This window comes from Eurosta solidaginis, chromosome 2 (assembly GCF_040869045.1).
Source record: "Eurosta solidaginis isolate ZX-2024a chromosome 2, ASM4086904v1, whole genome shotgun sequence".
Taxonomy (NCBI): Eukaryota; Metazoa; Arthropoda; class Insecta; order Diptera; family Tephritidae; genus Eurosta; species Eurosta solidaginis.
Genome location: NC_090320.1, coordinates 233,255,341 through 233,274,223, shown reverse-complemented (window position 1 = coordinate 233,274,223; position 18,883 = coordinate 233,255,341). Strand labels below are relative to the sequence as shown.

At 38.3% G+C, this 18,883-nt stretch overlaps 3 protein-coding genes across 7 annotated transcripts in view; 1 reads left to right on the top strand and 2 right to left on the bottom strand.

Annotated features, from left to right (window-relative positions):
• LOC137240692 (uncharacterized) overlaps window positions 1–18,883 on the bottom strand; it is a 201,746-nt gene that overhangs the window by 95,142 nt on the left and 87,721 nt on the right. For 2 of the 4 annotated variants that reach the window (XM_067767281.1, XM_067767278.1), the window contains exon 2: window positions 17,739–17,845. The exons of 1 other annotated variant lie outside the window; for it this stretch is intronic. The gene's annotated coding sequence lies outside the window, so the exon portion shown is untranslated. The remainder of the gene's footprint in view (window positions 1–17,738; window positions 17,846–18,883) is intronic. One more of the 4 variants, XM_067767280.1, reaches the window with a different exon arrangement.
• RpL36A (ribosomal protein L36A) lies at window positions 12,196–13,288 on the top strand. The gene is made up of 3 exons (XM_067769917.1): window positions 12,196–12,306; window positions 12,541–12,714; window positions 12,994–13,288. Exons 1-3 carry the CDS (start codon window positions 12,304–12,306, stop codon window positions 13,129–13,131), a joined length of 315 nt encoding a protein of 104 aa, XP_067626018.1. The 5' UTR covers window positions 12,196–12,303; the 3' UTR covers window positions 13,132–13,288.
• CCDC53 (Coiled-coil domain containing 53) lies at window positions 14,933–17,055 on the bottom strand. 2 transcript variants are annotated; one of them, XM_067767289.1, is made up of 4 exons: window positions 16,669–17,055; window positions 16,304–16,608; window positions 16,180–16,234; window positions 14,933–15,293 (listed from the first exon to the last, which is right to left on the bottom strand). In XM_067767289.1, exons 1-3 carry the CDS (start codon window positions 16,873–16,875, stop codon window positions 16,195–16,197), a joined length of 552 nt encoding a protein of 183 aa, XP_067623390.1. In that variant the 5' UTR covers window positions 16,876–17,055; the 3' UTR covers window positions 14,933–15,293; window positions 16,180–16,194. The 2 variants fall into 2 exon arrangements, with proteins under 2 accessions (XP_067623390.1, XP_067623389.1); XM_067767288.1 differs by lacking the exon at window positions 14,933–15,293 and having other exon boundaries at window positions 16,016–16,234.

Sequence of the window (18,883 nt, the reverse complement as noted above, 5' to 3'; positions counted from 1 at the left end):
GGTATCACTGAGCTTCTTCACAATCTTGTACGGGCCTTCCCAACTGCACCGAAATTTGGATGGAACAACTTTCCGCCGGTGAGGGTTGTATAACAGTACCAAATCTCCCGCCAAGAAACTTTTCGAATTATTGTTCTCATGGTACCTGTGTTTCATCGTACCACTCAATACCCTGGTTCGTTCCTTTACACTCTGTTGTTTGGCCGATGAACTACTTCGTAGAGCTTGCGCTGGACGGATTTGCTTTGCATAATCAGTATCGTTCCCACGTTTCCCCACAGTAGTGCGCTCTGGATTGAAACTACCCTCGCATTCCTTCTCGAAAATTCGTTGCTTCATTTTCCTGCGTCTTTTAGGTTTTGTCAATGCTAGTGTTTCTCTCGCAGGTACTTTTGATTTTGATTTATTTGGCCCATTCGATCTATGAACCTTTGCCTTCGACTTTCGTGGTCTTTGTCGAGTCTTTTCCACCAGTACCCGATTACTGCTGAACCCTTTTTCCAAACTAAAGTTAAGTGGCACATCTTGGTTCTCATAACGCATCACCCTTCTCTGCATATCGATCTTGATGTCATGGTCAACCAAGAAATCTACTCCCAATATAACTTCATCAACAATCTCCGCCACAACAAATTTGTGTAGGACCATGACCTTCCCAATCAATACTTCACATATCACTTCTCCCTGAACTTGGTTATACTCGCCAGTGACCGTACGCAACTTTGCTCCAGGTAACGGTTTTACTCTCCTGTTGACCAAGTCAGATCGGATCAAGGAATGAGATGCGCCCGTATCTACAGTCAGTATTCGTTCTTTGCCATCCACATTCCCTCTGACGGTAAGACTGCTTGATATCCTTCCAATTTGCGACACAGATATCACAGGGCATTCAATAGCTGGATCTAGCTCTCTACCTCTTACTCGCTCTTGCTCATCTCCTCCAGCTTTGCGTTTACGGCCACCCACATTGTTGGAACTATTAGGACCAAGATCGCAATGACGTGCAATGTGACCTGGGTTGCCGCACTTGAGACATTTAATAACTCCGGCATTCTTCTGTTGAGATCCCTTCAGTGCTTCCAAAATTGTTTCTACCCACTCTGGCCTTTCTACTTCCACACGGCGTGCTTTGAAAACTGGCTTACACAGAAGCGACGCTGTTTCCTGAATCAGAGCTTGTGACACCGTGTCTGCGAATGTTGGCTTTGGGTTTGCGTATGTAGCTCGCTTTGTTTCGACGTCCCGTATGCCATTTATAAAGCTCTGAATCTTTACCCTTTCAGTGTATTCCACGGGTGCGTCCGCATTTGCAAGATGAGCCAATCTTTCAATATCTGAAGCAAACTCCTGCAATGTCTCATTTGCTTTTTGGTAGCGGTTTTGCAACTCAATTTGGAATATCTGTTTCCTATGCTCGCTTCCATAACGTCGTTCTACAGCAGCCATCAATGCTTCATAATTGTTCCGCTCTCCTTCGGGAATCGTCTGTAGAATTTCCGCTGCTGGCCCCTTCAATGCCACGAATAGTGCAACAACTTTATCTTCCGCATTCCATTGGTTCACTGCTGCGGTCTTCTCAAACTGTAGCTTAAAGACCTGAAAAGGAACAGAACCGTCAAAGGATGGTGTCTTTACCTTTGGATTACTCGCTGAAGCAGCCGGCCGATTAAGTTGCAATTCCTGTATACGACCTCTCAACGCATCCACCTCTGCCTCGAATTTTTCTTCAAACTGCGTTATTTTCTCGTCCATGCGCGCTTCGAGTTTTGATGATATACGCGCCTCTTGTTCTTTCAGTTGTGTTTCCATCTTTGATGTAATCTGTGTCGACATTTCTGAAATACGTGTCTCATGCGATTCCAGCTGGGATGCCATATATGTCTTCTGCTCTTCCAATTGTGATGTTATACGAGTTTCCTGCGATTCCAGTTGGGATATCATATACGTCTTCTGTTCTTCCATCTTCGATGTTATTCGTGTCTCTTGCGCTTCCAGTTGGGATGCCAATTGCGACGACATTGATGCTACTGTCGATGTTTGTGCAGATATTGCAGCCAATATCATGTTCAAGTCTGTGCTCGTAACTGTCTGCGATGTTTCGTTTTTCTCTTCAATTTTTGTTGTTGTTTCGTCCCCATCAGGATAAAAGACAAACTCGTCCACATCAATTCCTTGCGACTCCATTACCTCTCGTAGCCGTGCTTGAAGTTCGATCTTATTGCCGGTTGTATTTAATCCACGGTTCTCCAACTCCTTTTTCAGTTGCTGGATCTTCAATTCACCGAACTTTGCCATGTCCTTGTTGTCCTCTGGAATTTATTCAACAATCCGACTTCTGACACCAATTGTAACGAATTTGCTGCAAATCTTCTTATTTGCCTTTTGCTAGGTTCGTATCGCTAAACTGTTGAATAAATAACTCTTTCAAAATAATAGTGCTATTGCTCGCTAGATATCGTCTTACTCGTAACTGCTTGACAATTCAAATCAAACTGAATTACTTCTTACTCGCTGGCGCCGCTTTTATAGTTTACGCTGCATACTTCTAGGCTCTTCGATTTCCAGAAGTTACTAGTTGTTTCGGCTACAAAATCGCCAGCCACAACTACGTGCACAAATTATTGCTCTCTCTTGTGACAACTCAGATAAGGTATATGCATGTGTTTGTAGTTTACAGTCTCCCGCACACACATAAGCGTATAAGTAAATTCATCGGTGTGTGACATCTCATCTCTTGCTGCCTTGTATGTAAATGTTGCTCGTCGGAATGTGTACATATGTGTAGACGCAATTATTTATTCGTTTATGTAGATACATAATGATTGAATTATTGATGTGCATTCACGTCACTGCTTAGATCGGCTTAGAGCTGGCAGCACTCCTTAGTTTTGCTAATATTCGTAACAATATGAATGTATCATACATATGTAGCAGACGAGGCTCTGGCGACCCCAAGTTCCTCATGGAACTAGAAGGTTTAATGTGGCCACATAAATCGCTCCCGAGATGGTCGGGCTAGTACCTTACTGTTATTTGTTGCCGGCGGAAAATTTATCCCTGTCCGGAGATATTTGCAGTTGAAGTTGGCAATTTTCATGTGGTTATTGTAATGTTGTTGTGCACTGAAAAAAATTGTGTGTACAAGGGGATTTTGCACGCATTTAATTTTGACCTCACCCCATTGGTGGACCGGCCAGGGAAACTGGTGTAGTATTTTTACACAAAACGTCAAAACGTATACCGCTATGCATTTGCTACGTCGTGGCAAATACGCAACTCAAAACTCCATAGTTTATATTTACTAAATAGCAAAGCAATGATAGCATTTCAATGTTGCAGATACACTCTAGACAGAGCCGTCAATATATGTGACCCGGTCTATGAAAAGGTGGCTTATGAAAAAAAATACTACTACTAAGAAACTGAAGAAATGCATTGTTTATCTTTAACAGCTGTTTCTCGCAATTTCTTTTTTTAAGTCATAAGCCACCTTTCCATAAACCGTGTCACATATATATGGGGTATTTCATCCCATTTCGACCAATTTTGAACCCGACCCCTTTAGAATTGGCTGAAAGTTTTTCTTCTTTTTCTAGCTTACGAAAGACGTTTTTCAGAAGTTTTTCAAATTTTTTCATCCAACTCAAAAAAAGTTATGAATTTAAAAAAAAAACACCGTTTTTGTTTTCAAAATGCTATAACTTTTTCAAAAATTGACCGTTTGGGATCTTTTTTTTTTTAAATTTGCTTTTAAATGTACTTTTCGGAAAAAATTCTAAAAAATGTTTAAAGTTTTTTTTTTGTAAATTTTGAGTTTTTCGAGATTTTTCGAATTTCGCCCTTTTCTTTTCTCATAAAAAACTTCAATCAATTCTGCAATCATCCCCACTAATCCCGGAGTGGGCCGAGAATTTTTTTTATTTAATTGAAAAAAAGAAACTTTAAAATTTTTTTGTATTTTTTCCGAAAAGTGCATTTAAAAACATATTAAAAAAAAAAAAATGATCCCAAACGGTCAATTTTTGAAAAAGTTATAGCATTTTGAAAAAAAAAAACACCGTTTTCCAACTCAAAATAAGCTTTAAATATTTTGAAAAAAACGGTGTTTTTTTCAAAATGCTATAACTTTTTCAAAAATTGACCGTTTGGGATCATTTTTTTTTAAATATGTTTTTAAATTTTCTTTTCGGAAAAAATACAAAAAAAAATGTAAAGTTTTTTATTCAATTAAATAAAAAAAAAAATTCTCGGGCCACTTCGGGATTAGTGGGGATGATTGCAGAATTAAAAAATTTGTTTGTATTTTTTCCGAAAAGTACATTTAAAAACGAATTTAAAAAAAAAAAAAAGATCCCAAGCGGTCAACTTTTGAAAAAGTTATAGCAATTTGAAAACAAAAACGGTGTTTTTTTTAAAATTCATAACTGTTTTTGAGTTGGATGAAAAAATTTGAAAAACTTCTGAAAAACGTCTTTCGTAAGCTAGAAAAAGAAGAAAAACTTTCAGCCAATTCTAAAGGGGTCGGGTTCAAAATTGGTCGAAATGGGATGGAATACCCCATATTCAGCTTGGCTTGGAAGCAGAGTTAAGGGCCAATTAAATTTCCTTAACCCTAATGCCATAGTCATAACCATACCCATATCCATAACCATCTCAACTCACTCTTAACTCAAATATTTTTAGGTTATGGATATGGCGAGAAACCAAAAACCAATTGGTTGGCTATGGTATGGTTATGGCCTTAGCGTTATGGTATGGCCACATTAATCGATTACATCGATTTCCATAAGGTAGTTTCGATCAGCTGTTTTATCTGGTTATGGTTTTATGGTTATAAGCCACCATTAATTGGCCCTTTATTCACTGGCACCTTGAAAAACACTGCAGTGGTCTGTTTAATATTAATATTAAATTGAAAGGCATTTGGCTTGAGCCTCGTTTTCATTATGGCATATATGTTGCCAAAATAATGAAAACGGGCTGCCAAATAGTGCAAGTTGCGTTTGCAGTCAGGTTTGACAGCTCACTGTCAGACAAAACGGCATCCAAGTGAAAACGACCAAATTTCAGTTTGCCAGCGCAGTTGGCAACGTTTGACATACAAAAAAGATTTGCCAACATGATGGCAAATCTGTCATTAAACGAGCGCACAGCTAGCTGATTTCACACAGCACATATAAAAGGTAAATTTTATAAAATTTGTAAAAAGTTTATTTATTAATTTGTTGCATTGTGCTTTTTAGTTTAAAGTTAAAATGGGGGACGTAATGGATGAGTCAGCTTCAAATTCTTCAATTTTCATTCCCCCAGTCGATAGTACTACTGAAAAAAAAAAGCGGGTGAGAAAACTGGCCGAAAAATGGACAGCCGAGCAAACGGAGAGGCTAGTGCAGGAAGTAGAGGAAGGGACCTGGAATTTTCTTCGCCTCAATACAGGGACCGGAATTTGAGGGAGGCTCAATGGCAAGATGTGGCTGATATTTTAAAGATGTCGCGATCTGGGTATCTGCCAAGTGGAGCAGCCTGCGCTGATCTTACCGCGTGAGTTCTTTTTATACTCAGAGTGCTTTGCACACAGAGTATATTAACTTTGATTGGATAACGGTTGGTTGCACAGGTATAAAGGAATCGAGATAGATATATACTTCCATATCAAAATCATTGGTATCGAAAAAAATTTGATTCAGCCATGCCCGTCTGTCCGTCCGTCCGTCTGTCCGTTAACACGATAACTTGAGTAAATTTTGAGGTATCTTGATAAAATTTGGTACGTAGCTTCCTGGGTACTCACCTCATATCTCTATTTAAAATGAACGATATAGGACTATAACCACGCCCACCTTTTTGATATCGAAAATTTCTAAAAACTGAAAAAGTGTGAAAATTCATTACCAAAGACGGTCAAAGAGATGAAACTTGCTAGGTGGGTTGACCTTATGACGCAGAATAGAATATTGGTAAAATTTTGGACAATGGGCGTGGCACCGCCTACTTTTAAAAGAAGGTAATTTAAAAGTTTTGTAAGCTGTAATTTGGCATTTGTTGAAGGTATCATGATGAAATTTAGCAGGAACGTTACTCCTATTACTATATATGTGCTAAATAAAAATTAGGAAAATCGGATGAAGAACACGAACACTTAAAAAAAAAAATTTTTAAGTCAAATTTTAACAAAAAATTGAATATCTTTACCAGTATATAAGTAAATTATGTCAACATTTGTCTGATCAAAGAAATGAAATACTAATTTTTAAGAAGTCGTCTTTCAAAGCTTCAAAAATAGAACAACATGTCTCACGTATTGCATGACATATGGCAGTTTTTCCCAACAGGAAAACAGTCATCAGGCTGGAAAAGCTATCTCTTGTTGTCAAGCAACGTAAAGTTACTGCCAACTTTTCCCCTACCGAGATAGCTTCCAGGAACTTTGTATTAGCTTTGCAAAGATATGGGGTTATGCGCTCCACAAGAAAGTCAAAGTCTTCCAGATTTATCCTCAAAAAACTGTTACACTATTTTGGATCTCGCACGAACAGCTTAGAACGCAGTGTAGCATAAAACCCACATGTTCCTCTATCCCGAAGCCCTGGCCTAACCCACCACTGCTTCCACTTCCTTAGCTGGTTCCGCTTTCTTGTCCATGCCCTTATACGCCAATTACACGGCACAAGTATCCTTGTGCCAATTACCAATTTGCACAAGGATTTGCTCGGTGTGTGCAGTGTTTGCGCTATTTGCGCAGAGAACTGCGCCAAAATCAAAACGATTTTGATATTTACGTATGTCTGCAAATATTGCACATGCTTTTTTCTTCGTGTGTGGTGAATGATAACACAGTTTACCTGTGGTTTCTGATAATATAACATCAATAATTATTACTTAAAAATGTTAATATCGAAGGCGTAAGGACCATCTCTAGCTTGTAACATGAATTCACACAAATTCAATAATACATAATAGTTTTTTATAAAATTAGAATACATGTTTCATTTGTTGCGCTAGTTGAAAAATGAATATTGCGCAGTGCTGCAATGAGTTGAGCTGGTCCTACAATTAAAATATATATGTTATAAATACAATGGAAAATAAACGCTTCTGGTGCGAGTTTTTTACTTATACCGTGAATTACCAGCACTGTGGAAAATAAAGAGTGATTTTTTAAACAATTAGTGCCTTTTTATACAATTAAAATACATGTTTCATTTGTTGCGCTACTTTAAAAATGAATATTGTGCAGTGTTTTTGGGCCGTGTATGTCAAAATTTTCATTTGCACAAATTTCGTCGTTTTATATTTGCGCATGGCTTTTGTGTCATGTATGGGCCGTCTTAGGGTTGTCACAAAACAAAGATTCGCAGCAGATATCGCCATTTTCTATTTTTTGGAATTTTTGGTTTAAATTAATTATTTGATCGGCTTTTACAAAATTGAGTTCACTTTCGCACTTCTTCTATTTTAATTTGTTGTCTTTTGTTCAAAAGAATATATCAGCTGATGGGCTGTCAAAAATATTTACTTAACGTTTGACATAAGTGGGGAAAACTGGATGTCAATCGACTGACACCACAATTTGATGACAGCCTTTGGCACACACTGCTATATCGACTTCATGCCAGTTTTTAATATTGTCACGGATATTAGCATCACTAAATTATCCCATCACTAAGGCGATGCTAAGGCCATGCCAAGCAGTATTTACGTTAATAATTAAATCAAGTATACACATATATAAGGCAGCCCAGAGAGATGTCACACACAGATGCATTTACTTATATGCCTATGTGCGCAAACTACAAACATTCACATCAATAATTCAATCTTTATGTATCTACATAAACGAATAAATCATTGCGTCTACACATATGTACGTATACGAGCAGCGGAGCGGCAATGCACAAACACGTGCATATATCTTATCTGAGTTGTCACAAGAGAGAGCAATAATTTGTGCACGTAGTTGTGGCTGGCGATTTTGTAGCCGAAACAACTAGTAAGTTCTGGAAACCGAAGAGCCTAGAAGTATGCAGCGTAAACTATAAAAGCGGCGCCAGCGAGTAAGAAGTAATTCAGTTTGATTTGAGTTGTCAAGCAGTTTCGACTAAGACGCTATGTAGCGAGCAAGAGCAGTATTATTTTGAATGGTAGAGTTTTATTTGAGCTATCAATCAGTGGTTATTAAGCAAGCTATTCGTTGCACAGTTTGAGTGTTATTGTGAAGTACTTTAATAAAGGGCATTTTGCATTATTACAAATTGGAGTTACTTATTCAACAGTTTAGTGATTCGAACTTAGCAGAGGATTGCAAATAAGAGGATTTACAAGTAAATTCGTTACAATTGGTGTCAGAAGAAGAATTGTTGAATAAATTCCGGAGGACAACAAGGACATGGCAAAGTTCAGTGAATTGAAGATCCAGCAACTGAAGAAGTAGTTGGAGAGCCGTGGATTGAATACAAGCAGCGTTAAACTCGAACTTCAAGCACGGCTACGAGAGGCAATGGAAGCAGAAGGAATTTATGTGGACGAGTATGTCTTTTATCCTGATGGGGACGAGACAACAACAAAAATGGAAGAGAAAAACGAAACATCGCAGACAGTTACGAGTACAGACTTGAACATGATATTGGCTGCAATAGCTGCTCAAACATCTACAGTAACATCAATGTCGTCGCAAATATCATCCCAACTAGAATCACAGGAGGTACGCATTTCAGAAATGGCGTCGCAAGTAACATCACAATTGGAAGAACAGAAAACGTATATGTCATCACAGATGGAATCCCAAGAGACACGAATAACATCGAAGATTGAGGCACAAGAAACGCGTATGTCAGAAATGTCGACACAGATTACATCAAAGATGGCGACACAACTGAAAGAACAAGAGGCACCCATAACAGTACAACTCGATAGACGAGATAATAACGCGGTTTGAGAAAAAAATCGAAGCCGAGGTGGATGCTTTAAGAGGTCGTATACAAGAGTTGCAATTAAATCGCCCAGCTGTTTCAGCAAGCAATCCAAAGGTAAAGACACCATCCTTTGACGGTTCTGTTCCTTTCCAGGTCTTTAAGCTACAGTTTGAGAAGACCGCAGCAGTGAACAACTGAAATGCTGAAGATAAAGTCGCAGCTCTATTCGTAGCATTAAAAGGACCAGCTGCGGAAATCTTACAGACCATCCCAGAGTACGAGGGGAACAACTACGAAAAATTGATGGGCGCTCTAGAGAGACGATACGGAACTGAGCATAGGAAACAGATATACCAAATGGAGTTGCTGAACCGCTTCCAGAGACCTGGTGAAACATTGCAAGAGTTTGCGTCGGATATTGAAAGGCTAGCACATTTAGCAAATGCGGACGCACCCGTGGAATACACTGAAAGGGTAAAGATTCAAAGCTTTATAAATGGCATACGGGACGTCGAAACAATGCGAGCTACATACGCAAACCCAAAGCCAACATTCGCAGAATGGGTGTCACAAGCTCTGATTCAGGAAACAGCGTCGCTTCTGTGTAAGCCAGTTTTCAAAGCACGCCGTGTGGAAGTACGCCAGAGTGGGTAGAAGCAATATTGGAGGCGCTGAAAGGATCGCAAAAGCGGAGTGAAAAAGTTATCAAATGCTTCAAATGCGGGAAGTCCGGTCACATTGCACGTCATTGCGGTCTTGGTCCTAACAGTTCCAATAATGTGGGTGGCCGTAAACGCAAAGCTGGAGGAAATGAGCAAGAACGTGTCGGATGTAAAGAACGAAAACTTGCCCCGGCTATTGAATGTCCTGTGATATCTGTGTCACAAATTGGAAGGAAATCAAGCAGTCTTACCGTCAGAGGGAATGTGGATGGCAAGGAGCGTGTACTGACTGTAGATACGGGCGCATCTCATTCCTTGATCCGATCTGACTTGGTTAACAGGAGAGTAAAACCGTTACCTGGAGCAAGGTTGCGTACGGTCACTGGCGAGTATAACCAAGTTCATTGAGAAGTAATATGTGAAGTCTTGATTGGAAAGGTCACGGTTCTACACAAATTCGTTGTGGCGAAGATTGTTGAAGAAGTCATATTGGGAGTGGACTTCATGGTTGACCACGACATCAAGATCGATATGCAGAGAAGGGTGATGCGTTATGAGAACCAGGATATACCACTTAACTTCAAGTTGGAGAAAGGGTTCAGTAGTAATCGAGTAATGGTGGAGAAGACTCGACAAAGGTCACGATAGTCAAAAGAAAAGGTTGATGGATCGAAGGTGCCAAATAAACCGAAATTAAAAGTACCTGCGAGAAAAAGACAGGCATCGACAAAACCTAATGGACATACTAAAATGACTGAAAGAATTTTTCAGATGGAATGCAAGGGTGGTTTCAAGCCAGCGCGCACAACTCGTGTGAAACGTCCAGACGATAATGATGATGCAAAGTCAATCCGTCAAGTGCAAGCTCTGCGAAGAAGATCATTGGCCAAACAACAGAGTGCGAGGGAACGATCAAGACTAATGAGTAGTAAGATGAAACGCAGGTACAATGAGAACAAAAATTCGGAAGGTTTCTTGGAGGGAGATTTGGTTCTGTTATACAACCCTCACCGGCGGAAAGGTTTTCCCTCCAAGATTCGGTGCAGTTGGGAAGGGCCATACAAAGTTGTGAAGAAGATCAGTGATACCATCTATCGCATACAAACCACTGGGAAACCACGAACCAAAATGAAGGTGGTCCATTTGGAAAGGCTAGCAACGTTTAGATCGAGAGATTTGTCTGATCGGGACGATCAGACTTAGGTGGAGGGCAGTGTCACGGATATTAGCATCACTAAATTATCCCATCACTAAGGCGATGCTAAGGCCATGCCAAGCAGTATTTACGTTAATAATTAAATCAAGTATACACATATATAAGGCAGCCCAGAGAGATGTCACACACAGATGCATTTACTTATATGCCTATGTGCGCAAACTACAAACATTCACATCAATAATTCAATCTTTATGTATCTACATAAACGAATAAATCATTGCGTCTACACATATGTACGTATACGAGCAGCGGAGCGGCAATGCACAAACACGTGCATATATCTTATCTGAGTTGTCACAAGAGAGAGCAATAATTTGTGCACGTAGTTGTGGCTGGCGATTTTGTAGCCGAAACAACTAGTAAGTTCTGGAAACCGAAGAGCCTAGAAGTATGCAGCGTAAACTATAAAAGCGGCGCCAGCGAGTAAGAAGTAATTCAGTTTGATTTGAGTTGTCAAGCAGTTTCGACTAAGACGCTATGTAGCGAGCAAGAGCAGTATTATTTTGAATGGTAGAGTTTTATTTGAGCTATCAATCAGTGGTTATTAAGCAAGCTATTCGTTGCACAGTTTGAGTGTTATTGTGAAGTACTTTAATAAAGGCCATTTTGCATTATTACAAATTGGAGTTACTTATTCAACAGTTTAGTGATTCGAACTTAGCAGAGGATTGCAAATAAGAGGATTTACAAGTAAATTCGTTACAATATGTAATGAAAAGACATTTGACACCAAATCACCATGGTGACAGTTAAGTCAGTATTTGATGTCAGTGATTTTAACCAAGCATTGGCATTGTGTTTACAGCTAATACTATGTACAAACACACACCAAATCGGCAATTTATACCACATTGCCAATTAAAAAAAAAAAATTGGTAATAAATTGTTTCAAACTGCAAATGCAACCTTATAAAGTGTGTTTATTCAGTAGATTTAAACGTCCGTTACGCATGGCTGAACTATATGGTTGGCTCATCCATCAGCTGATTTTATTTTTTTCATTTCACTGGAGTAGGGATTGTCAAAAGAAGATGGCAAACTCAAAATGAAACCAAAACATTGAACACATTTTCATACAACACACAAAAATTTCAAAGTTGTATGTTTGCATTCTATTCTATTCGTCTAATACCAACACGCACATTTTGACAGTCTGAACAAAGGTATGTGGTTGCCTAGAGATGAGCTAAACAGCTAACAAATTACTATTGTGTAAGCTAAATTGAGTTGTATGGACACCACTCAATTTAAATCGAAATTGCCTCAATTTATTTTTGTTTGACCAGAGTATAAATGCGATCAATGCGTTTATGTAAATCTGCCTTTACGAGGACACGGTGGTGGCGCAACTTTGCTTTCCTTTGACAAGCTGTGTTTCATTAGAAGTATACTAGTGTTTTGACATTTTTCTATTTTCTTTGAAATTTCTGACAGATTATATTTCTATCGCTTCCGCTTTTTACATCTTTTCTTTTTTTTTTGCTTTCTTTGACAAACAAAATTCGTCAAGATGGTAGGTTTGCGCAAAAGTCTATTAAAATTTAATAAAAATATCGCTTTGCATCGACAATATATGAAATTAAAATGAGTTGGAAAACAATTAATTTGATGTAGGGACTAGTTTTGAAAGTGCCGTTGTACATATATTTGATATTTTGTATGAATATCTGCGATTAGCACATTTTTCTGTATATTTTCGTTTCAATTTATTTTTAAAAAATTTTGGTTTGTTTCGCTTAAACTGTAGGTGAATGTGCCGAAACAAAGACGCACTTTCTGCAAGAAATGCAAGTGCCACAAGACACACAAAGTGACACAATACAAAAAATCAAAGGAGCGCAAAGGTGCACAGGGCAGACGGCGCTACGATAGAAAACAGCAAGGTTTCGGCGGTCAAACTAAACCAATCTTCAGAAAGAAGGTACGCAATTCTTTTGTAAAAAATTATGTTAAGTTGCTTGTTATGCATATTTGTAGAACTAAATTGCTGTTGAGCCGCATAAACGGCGCCACAAAGCCTTTTGGTGGGATTAACTTATGCAAAATGAATGTTGAATGCTGAGCGCATAAACTAAAGCAAATATATCTTAATGATAATAATTGCTAAGCGGGAACATTCATACACATTAAAACTAAAATATATATAATATTTCGTAATGGTTTGCTAAATTATTTTAAAAATATTCCTTTTCCATTTCAGGCTAAGACCACTAAAAAGATTGTGCTGCGTATGGAATGCACAGAGTGCAAATATCGCAAACAAACACCTTTGAAGCGTTGTAAGCATTTCGAGTTGGGCGGTGATAAGAAAAGGAAGGGACAGATGATTCAGTTCTAAATTATTCGTCTCAATTTCTGTCAATCTGGTTTTAGTTTGTTTCTTATTGCCAATTGCTTTGTTAAAAAAGCATAGCTTCCAAAGTGTGTAAAAATGAAAAAAAATATAGTTTAAAACAGTGTTTTTACCTTAATATTGGATTACAAACAAAATTCAACTCTTATGTTTCTATTTTTTGCATTTAAAATGCGTTTATTAAAGCACAGATATACACACACAGGTACAGATCCTAACAAAATTTTCAAACTACGCCGTAAACATATTGGAGAAAGATGGTGGCGTTAATATAGCACATTGAATTAAGGTCAATTCATAGCTCCGGCAAACCAGTGGTCTACCTTACCTACGCAAAGCCAATCGTATTACAAATAAGCATGTATCATAAACATATTTAACGGGCAAGGTTCTGGCGACGGGAGCTGATGGACCGAGATGGTCTAGCACCTTAATGGTGCTTGTAACCGGAACGTACCGGATCTATATTTGACAAAGGCTCGTTAACATCGTTAACATTCCCCAAAGCTCTGGGCAGCACCCTTAAAACAAAACAATAAGACTTAGCATCAACCTTAAGCAGGTGGCAATACATGGGGGAAAAGACAAAGAAACGATCATTGCCACTTACAAAGCAATCGACCAGCCGATTGCATGCTACGCGTCCCCTATATGGTCGCCAAGCCTAAAAACTACTCACTGCAAGAAGCTACCGGCCTGCCAAAATACTGCTCTCAGAACTGCCGCGGGCTGTCTTCTTATGTCCCCAGAGCACCACCTACATAATGAGGCGAGAATATTCCCCATTGGGGAGAGAAATGAGATGCTAACCAAACAGTTCCTGTTGAATACCCCTGGGCATCGCAACAGACATCTGATTGATGAGCCAATACCGCCCAGGGGCTTAAGGAGTCATCTCCGTAAGCATTATGAGGAAATACGGCATTTGAGAACTCAGCCGTATGATGCCAAAAAACACAAGCAGATCCTCAGCGAACTCCACAAACAGGCGTCGGACCTTTATGCCAGGAATTGCCCGGTGAATCCAGTACTCAAAGAACAGTACCCAAAATTTGCGATAGAGGAACGCACACTCCCCAGGGATACGCGATCACTCTAGCCCAACTTCGATCTGGATACTGTAACAGGTTAAACTCTTACCTATCCAAATCAACCCCGGCATACAAAATGTATGCCCCGTTGCAATGTTACCCACATGACACCAACCATCTCTTTAAATGTAATGTGGAACCAACGCCTCATTATGGTCCACCCCTGTTGAAACTGCAAGTTTCCTTGGACTCCCGTTAGAGGATATTGATGACAATTTTGATCGGTCGCATCTATTGGATGGGGCGAAGCACTGCTACAACAACAACAACAGCTAAATACATACGACAAAGCACTTCCAAAAATGTATGGAATCAACATACAAATACATTGGCTCATTGCAACAATTGATAGTATCTTCCCACTCAGCATTTAGGTGATTAAGTTTTGAATTTCCCTACATATCAATACAATTCGATTACTCTTTCCGACTAAATAATGAGTTATCATACAATTGAACAAAAGAAATTATCAAATTTGAATACTTTTGATGATCAACAACTGAATATAGTTTTTCAATCACATTTTGGAATCATATTTGAATCAATTGTGTTTACTTTAGGTGATCAAAAAGTTTAATCATTTTTCATTCAGCTTTCTGAATCTTTTCTGACAATCTTTGTTGACTGAATAATGAATTTTATACTTGTAAAACTCTTACTTTTCATTGAAGATCTTATTTTTTTCACATACACACATCATTCATGAAGTTCAGAAAAAATATATTGAAATTTTATTCTTCAAGACAAGAAATAATGTATACATATACTGCTACTAACAAAAGATGTCCCCAACCATTTCTCCACCATCGGCTTCCCAGAAAATACAAATTATATCATTAGGAAATACAAAGGTTGACTATTTGAACCCCAGGTAAGTGAAACTCTCTTCACATATGTATATACCTGGATATGGCTTCAACATCCCGTACCATATCGTATTTTAAGATGTTGACGATCATAGCTGATGCTGGATGTTGTAGTCGCAGGTGTATATTGGTCTAGTTTGTTTGCGAATTAAGTTTTGTTCAATAGCTCACTTCCGCATGCGTTCTTCCCCTGATGAAATAAGATTACTATGTAATATATTATTTTGTATGAGATATGAACAATAAATGTATGATAAACGCATTCAAAAATTATTCAAAAATCCCAATCAAAACGATTGAAATATGTTCACGAATATGATCAGAAAATGACTGTGAAAAACATTCAAATATTACTATAACAAAATTAAAGACCAATTTTACAATGATATCAAATATGAACAAAAAGCGTTTCGAAATATGAATCATAAATGATTATTCAAGAATAATCACATTTATGGTACATTTTTCTCCCGACGATACGTTAATTATCGAACAGAAAGTGCTTTTAAATTTGAACGTTTTTAATCATATTGGGGTATGATATTTGAATATTTTTTGATCAAAATTTTCAAAAAATGCTGGCTGGGTTGCTTATACTCGAGTTACCAATGTGGTGAAATATCACAGTGGAAATTTTTATGTGTTTGATTTGATAGATGTGAACAATAGATTGTCAATATTTTATTTTCATAAAATCATTTAGCAAAACCTTCCACATGAAGCCCCAAATTATGTATGGCGTTTATAGGATCTCCAGCCAATGCGAGCACGTTTTCAAAGCATCAAATCTGCCAAAATTCATTTTAGGAAAATTGCTACCACTCTTATAGCACTTCCAAACAACTTTGGGTTATGATTAAATTAATATTATACTATTTTATAAGCCTTTTCGTCAGATGACTTCGGTACCGCTACATTGAGGGGAGTTAAACGCTGTTACAATAATAACGTCAGCTTTTTTTATTGGCTACTCAAAAGCAAATAAAAAATTTCCAAAATATCACAATTGTCGCTGACAACGCGGGGCTTTTATAAAGGCTGAGCGCAAGAAACCGTTTTGTTGCACCATTAAGTACCTATGCATGGCATAATTATGAGGTGACACCATCTGTCAACAACAAATTTGGAGTACTACAAGAAAAATAGATGATTTATACACACATTGTCAACGCACATGCTTAAACAAGCAAGATAACTTACTCTAGAATGCTTGGTTCAATACCTTCTGCTTGCATTTTTATTTTAACTGCCTCTGCTGGCACACCAAATTGCACCATTTTAAAGAATTTTTTAAAACGCACATCTTCGTAAGCGCGTACCCCTACAGGTTCAGGTGGCGCATCCTCTTTTGACTCATACGCAGTTGATGTTCTATCAGCAGCAGCAGCAGCAGCGGCATTGACATCTGTCTTGGTTTCAGTCTTTTCATTAGGATTATTTTCGGTTATGTTGGTGTTGGCAGTGGTTGGCGGTAGATTCTCTACTACATCCGGCACAGATGCCAGCTATATTTAAATTATACAATCATTAGTTTTGTTCTACTTGTACATTTTTTTTTTGCTTACCTTGGCTTCTATTATTGTAAGTGCTGCTTCCACCTTTTGCATCTTTCTTTCCAAATCTATAAATTTTGTTTCACATTTCATTGCAAAGTCATTCAGAAAAGTGCACGAATTTATTATAAAATGATTTATAAAGGCAAGAACGCGTTTTTGATGCAAAGGTGGCATCTGTGATTTGTCCACACTCTGCGATAACGTGTCAGGATCCATTTTTTACAATTTAGTACTTAATTTGAAATTTTTACAGTATCGCGAAACAAGCCCCTTTGGGCCTTTATTAAGTTAAATACTTGTTGGGCGTAATTAATTTGTTGTCTTCAGTATTTTAACACAAAAATTTAACAAAACCGAAAAGCAATACAATTTGTAAATATTTAGATTTTTATTGTTTTTTTTTTACTAATCAGCTGACTGCAAAGGTAAGCGCACATTACGCTGCGCGACACGCAATTCACATTAGCGGCAATCGAGCGACACATTGCGGCAAAAGTTTGTGTTTATTTTTGTTTGCAAAATGGACGACACAGTTTTTGAAGCTGTAATTATTTAATTTTTGTGCGAAGAAGAGGAAAGGAAAAGAAAAAGGTCGCGGCTATGGGTGCACGACATCTTATCCTCAAGATATGAGGAAGGATAGTTCCATACTCTTTTGCCCAGATTGAAAAAAGATGGTGCAAAATTCTTTGCATGTATTCTTATGAGGCAATTCACACCTAGCGGCACAGCGCGACACTTCCCAACGCGGCTTTTTTACCTAGTTGATCAAATTTGTCGCGCTGTGCCGGGTCGCGCACTGCTGCTGACGCTAGGTGTGAATTGCCTCATAAGAATACATGCAAAGAATATATTGTAGTGCAGTGCAGTGCTGCGTAGTGCAGCCTAATGAGGTCTTAGCTCAAATCCTAGTGTTCCAATGACACATGAACCAGATACGGATAGAGATTTAACATGCAAATTCAACAACAATGTGATGCATATTTCACATTGTTGTTGCATTTGCATGTTAAAGGGGCAATTATTGGTGACTTATAACCATAAAACCATAACCAGATAAAACAGCTGATCGAACCTACCTTATGGAAATCAATGTATTCGATTAATGGTGCCTTACCCCTACGCTAACGCCATAACCATATCATAGCCAACCAATTGGTGTTTGGTTTCTCGCCATATCCATAACCTAAAAATATATCAGTTGGTGAATTTAATAACTTTTTTTTAGATTTTGTTCATTGTTTTGGATACGTTATGACTAAGAGACTTATTTTTTGTGGCATATGTTTGTAATTTTTTGCGTTTTCTTCATTTTTATGAAATTTTCACGATTTTTAGGTTAAGGCACCATTAATCGATCACATTGGAGATGGTCAGGAATGTGGGTATGGTTACGACTATGGCGCAGGGTTAAGGAAGTTTAATTAGCCCTTAAATCTCTATCCGTATTTGGTTCATGTGTCATTGGAACATGAGGAATATGTTCCTTAGAATGAACAGCGGCCTCTGCCGATTTAATGAGCAATTAACTGTCCGAAAGATTGCCGGATATGACGACAGGTACAAATTTGCCATCTTTCAGTGAGTTTTACAGCTCCGGCTCACGCTCAGTTCTCACGGGAATGCTCTGGATCATTGAGGGACTTGAAAAGCAGATGTCGTGAAATTTTCGCACACGTGAAATGTGATAGGCAGATGTCGCCGCTGTTTTTCATTTAACTCATACGGCGAAAGGCTAAGCAGCGACATCTATTTTTGAAAAAGTAGGTTTATTAAAGGCCGCGTTGCCAACCTAAAAAGAAGTAATTAACAAATTATCTGGCTCACAAATTGAATCAGACTTCTATCTGGATTTATCTGGCTCAAATCGTTGTTGTTGCATTTACATGCAAAATTATTTATCTGGCTCAGAATTTTGCCACGGGATGATGGCAATTATTAAACAAGGGGCTGCTGCCGAATGACCAAACGTGAACACACTCAATTCACACGAAAAGGGCGTTCCAATGAACTTTTCAGAGGGTAATAGTCTAGTTGAGGGGTCGACTGCTACTACGCTACCAAAAATAACGAGAGAGGTGTCAATCGACGCGTCTTGACATCAGTATTAATAATCCGAAGGCGGAAAATTATAACTCGTTCAAAAGATATTAACGAAAAACCGAAAAATGGCCCGCGGGTTCTTTCGAAACGGGGGGTGGTATCCACAGCATTTTTGTGCAGA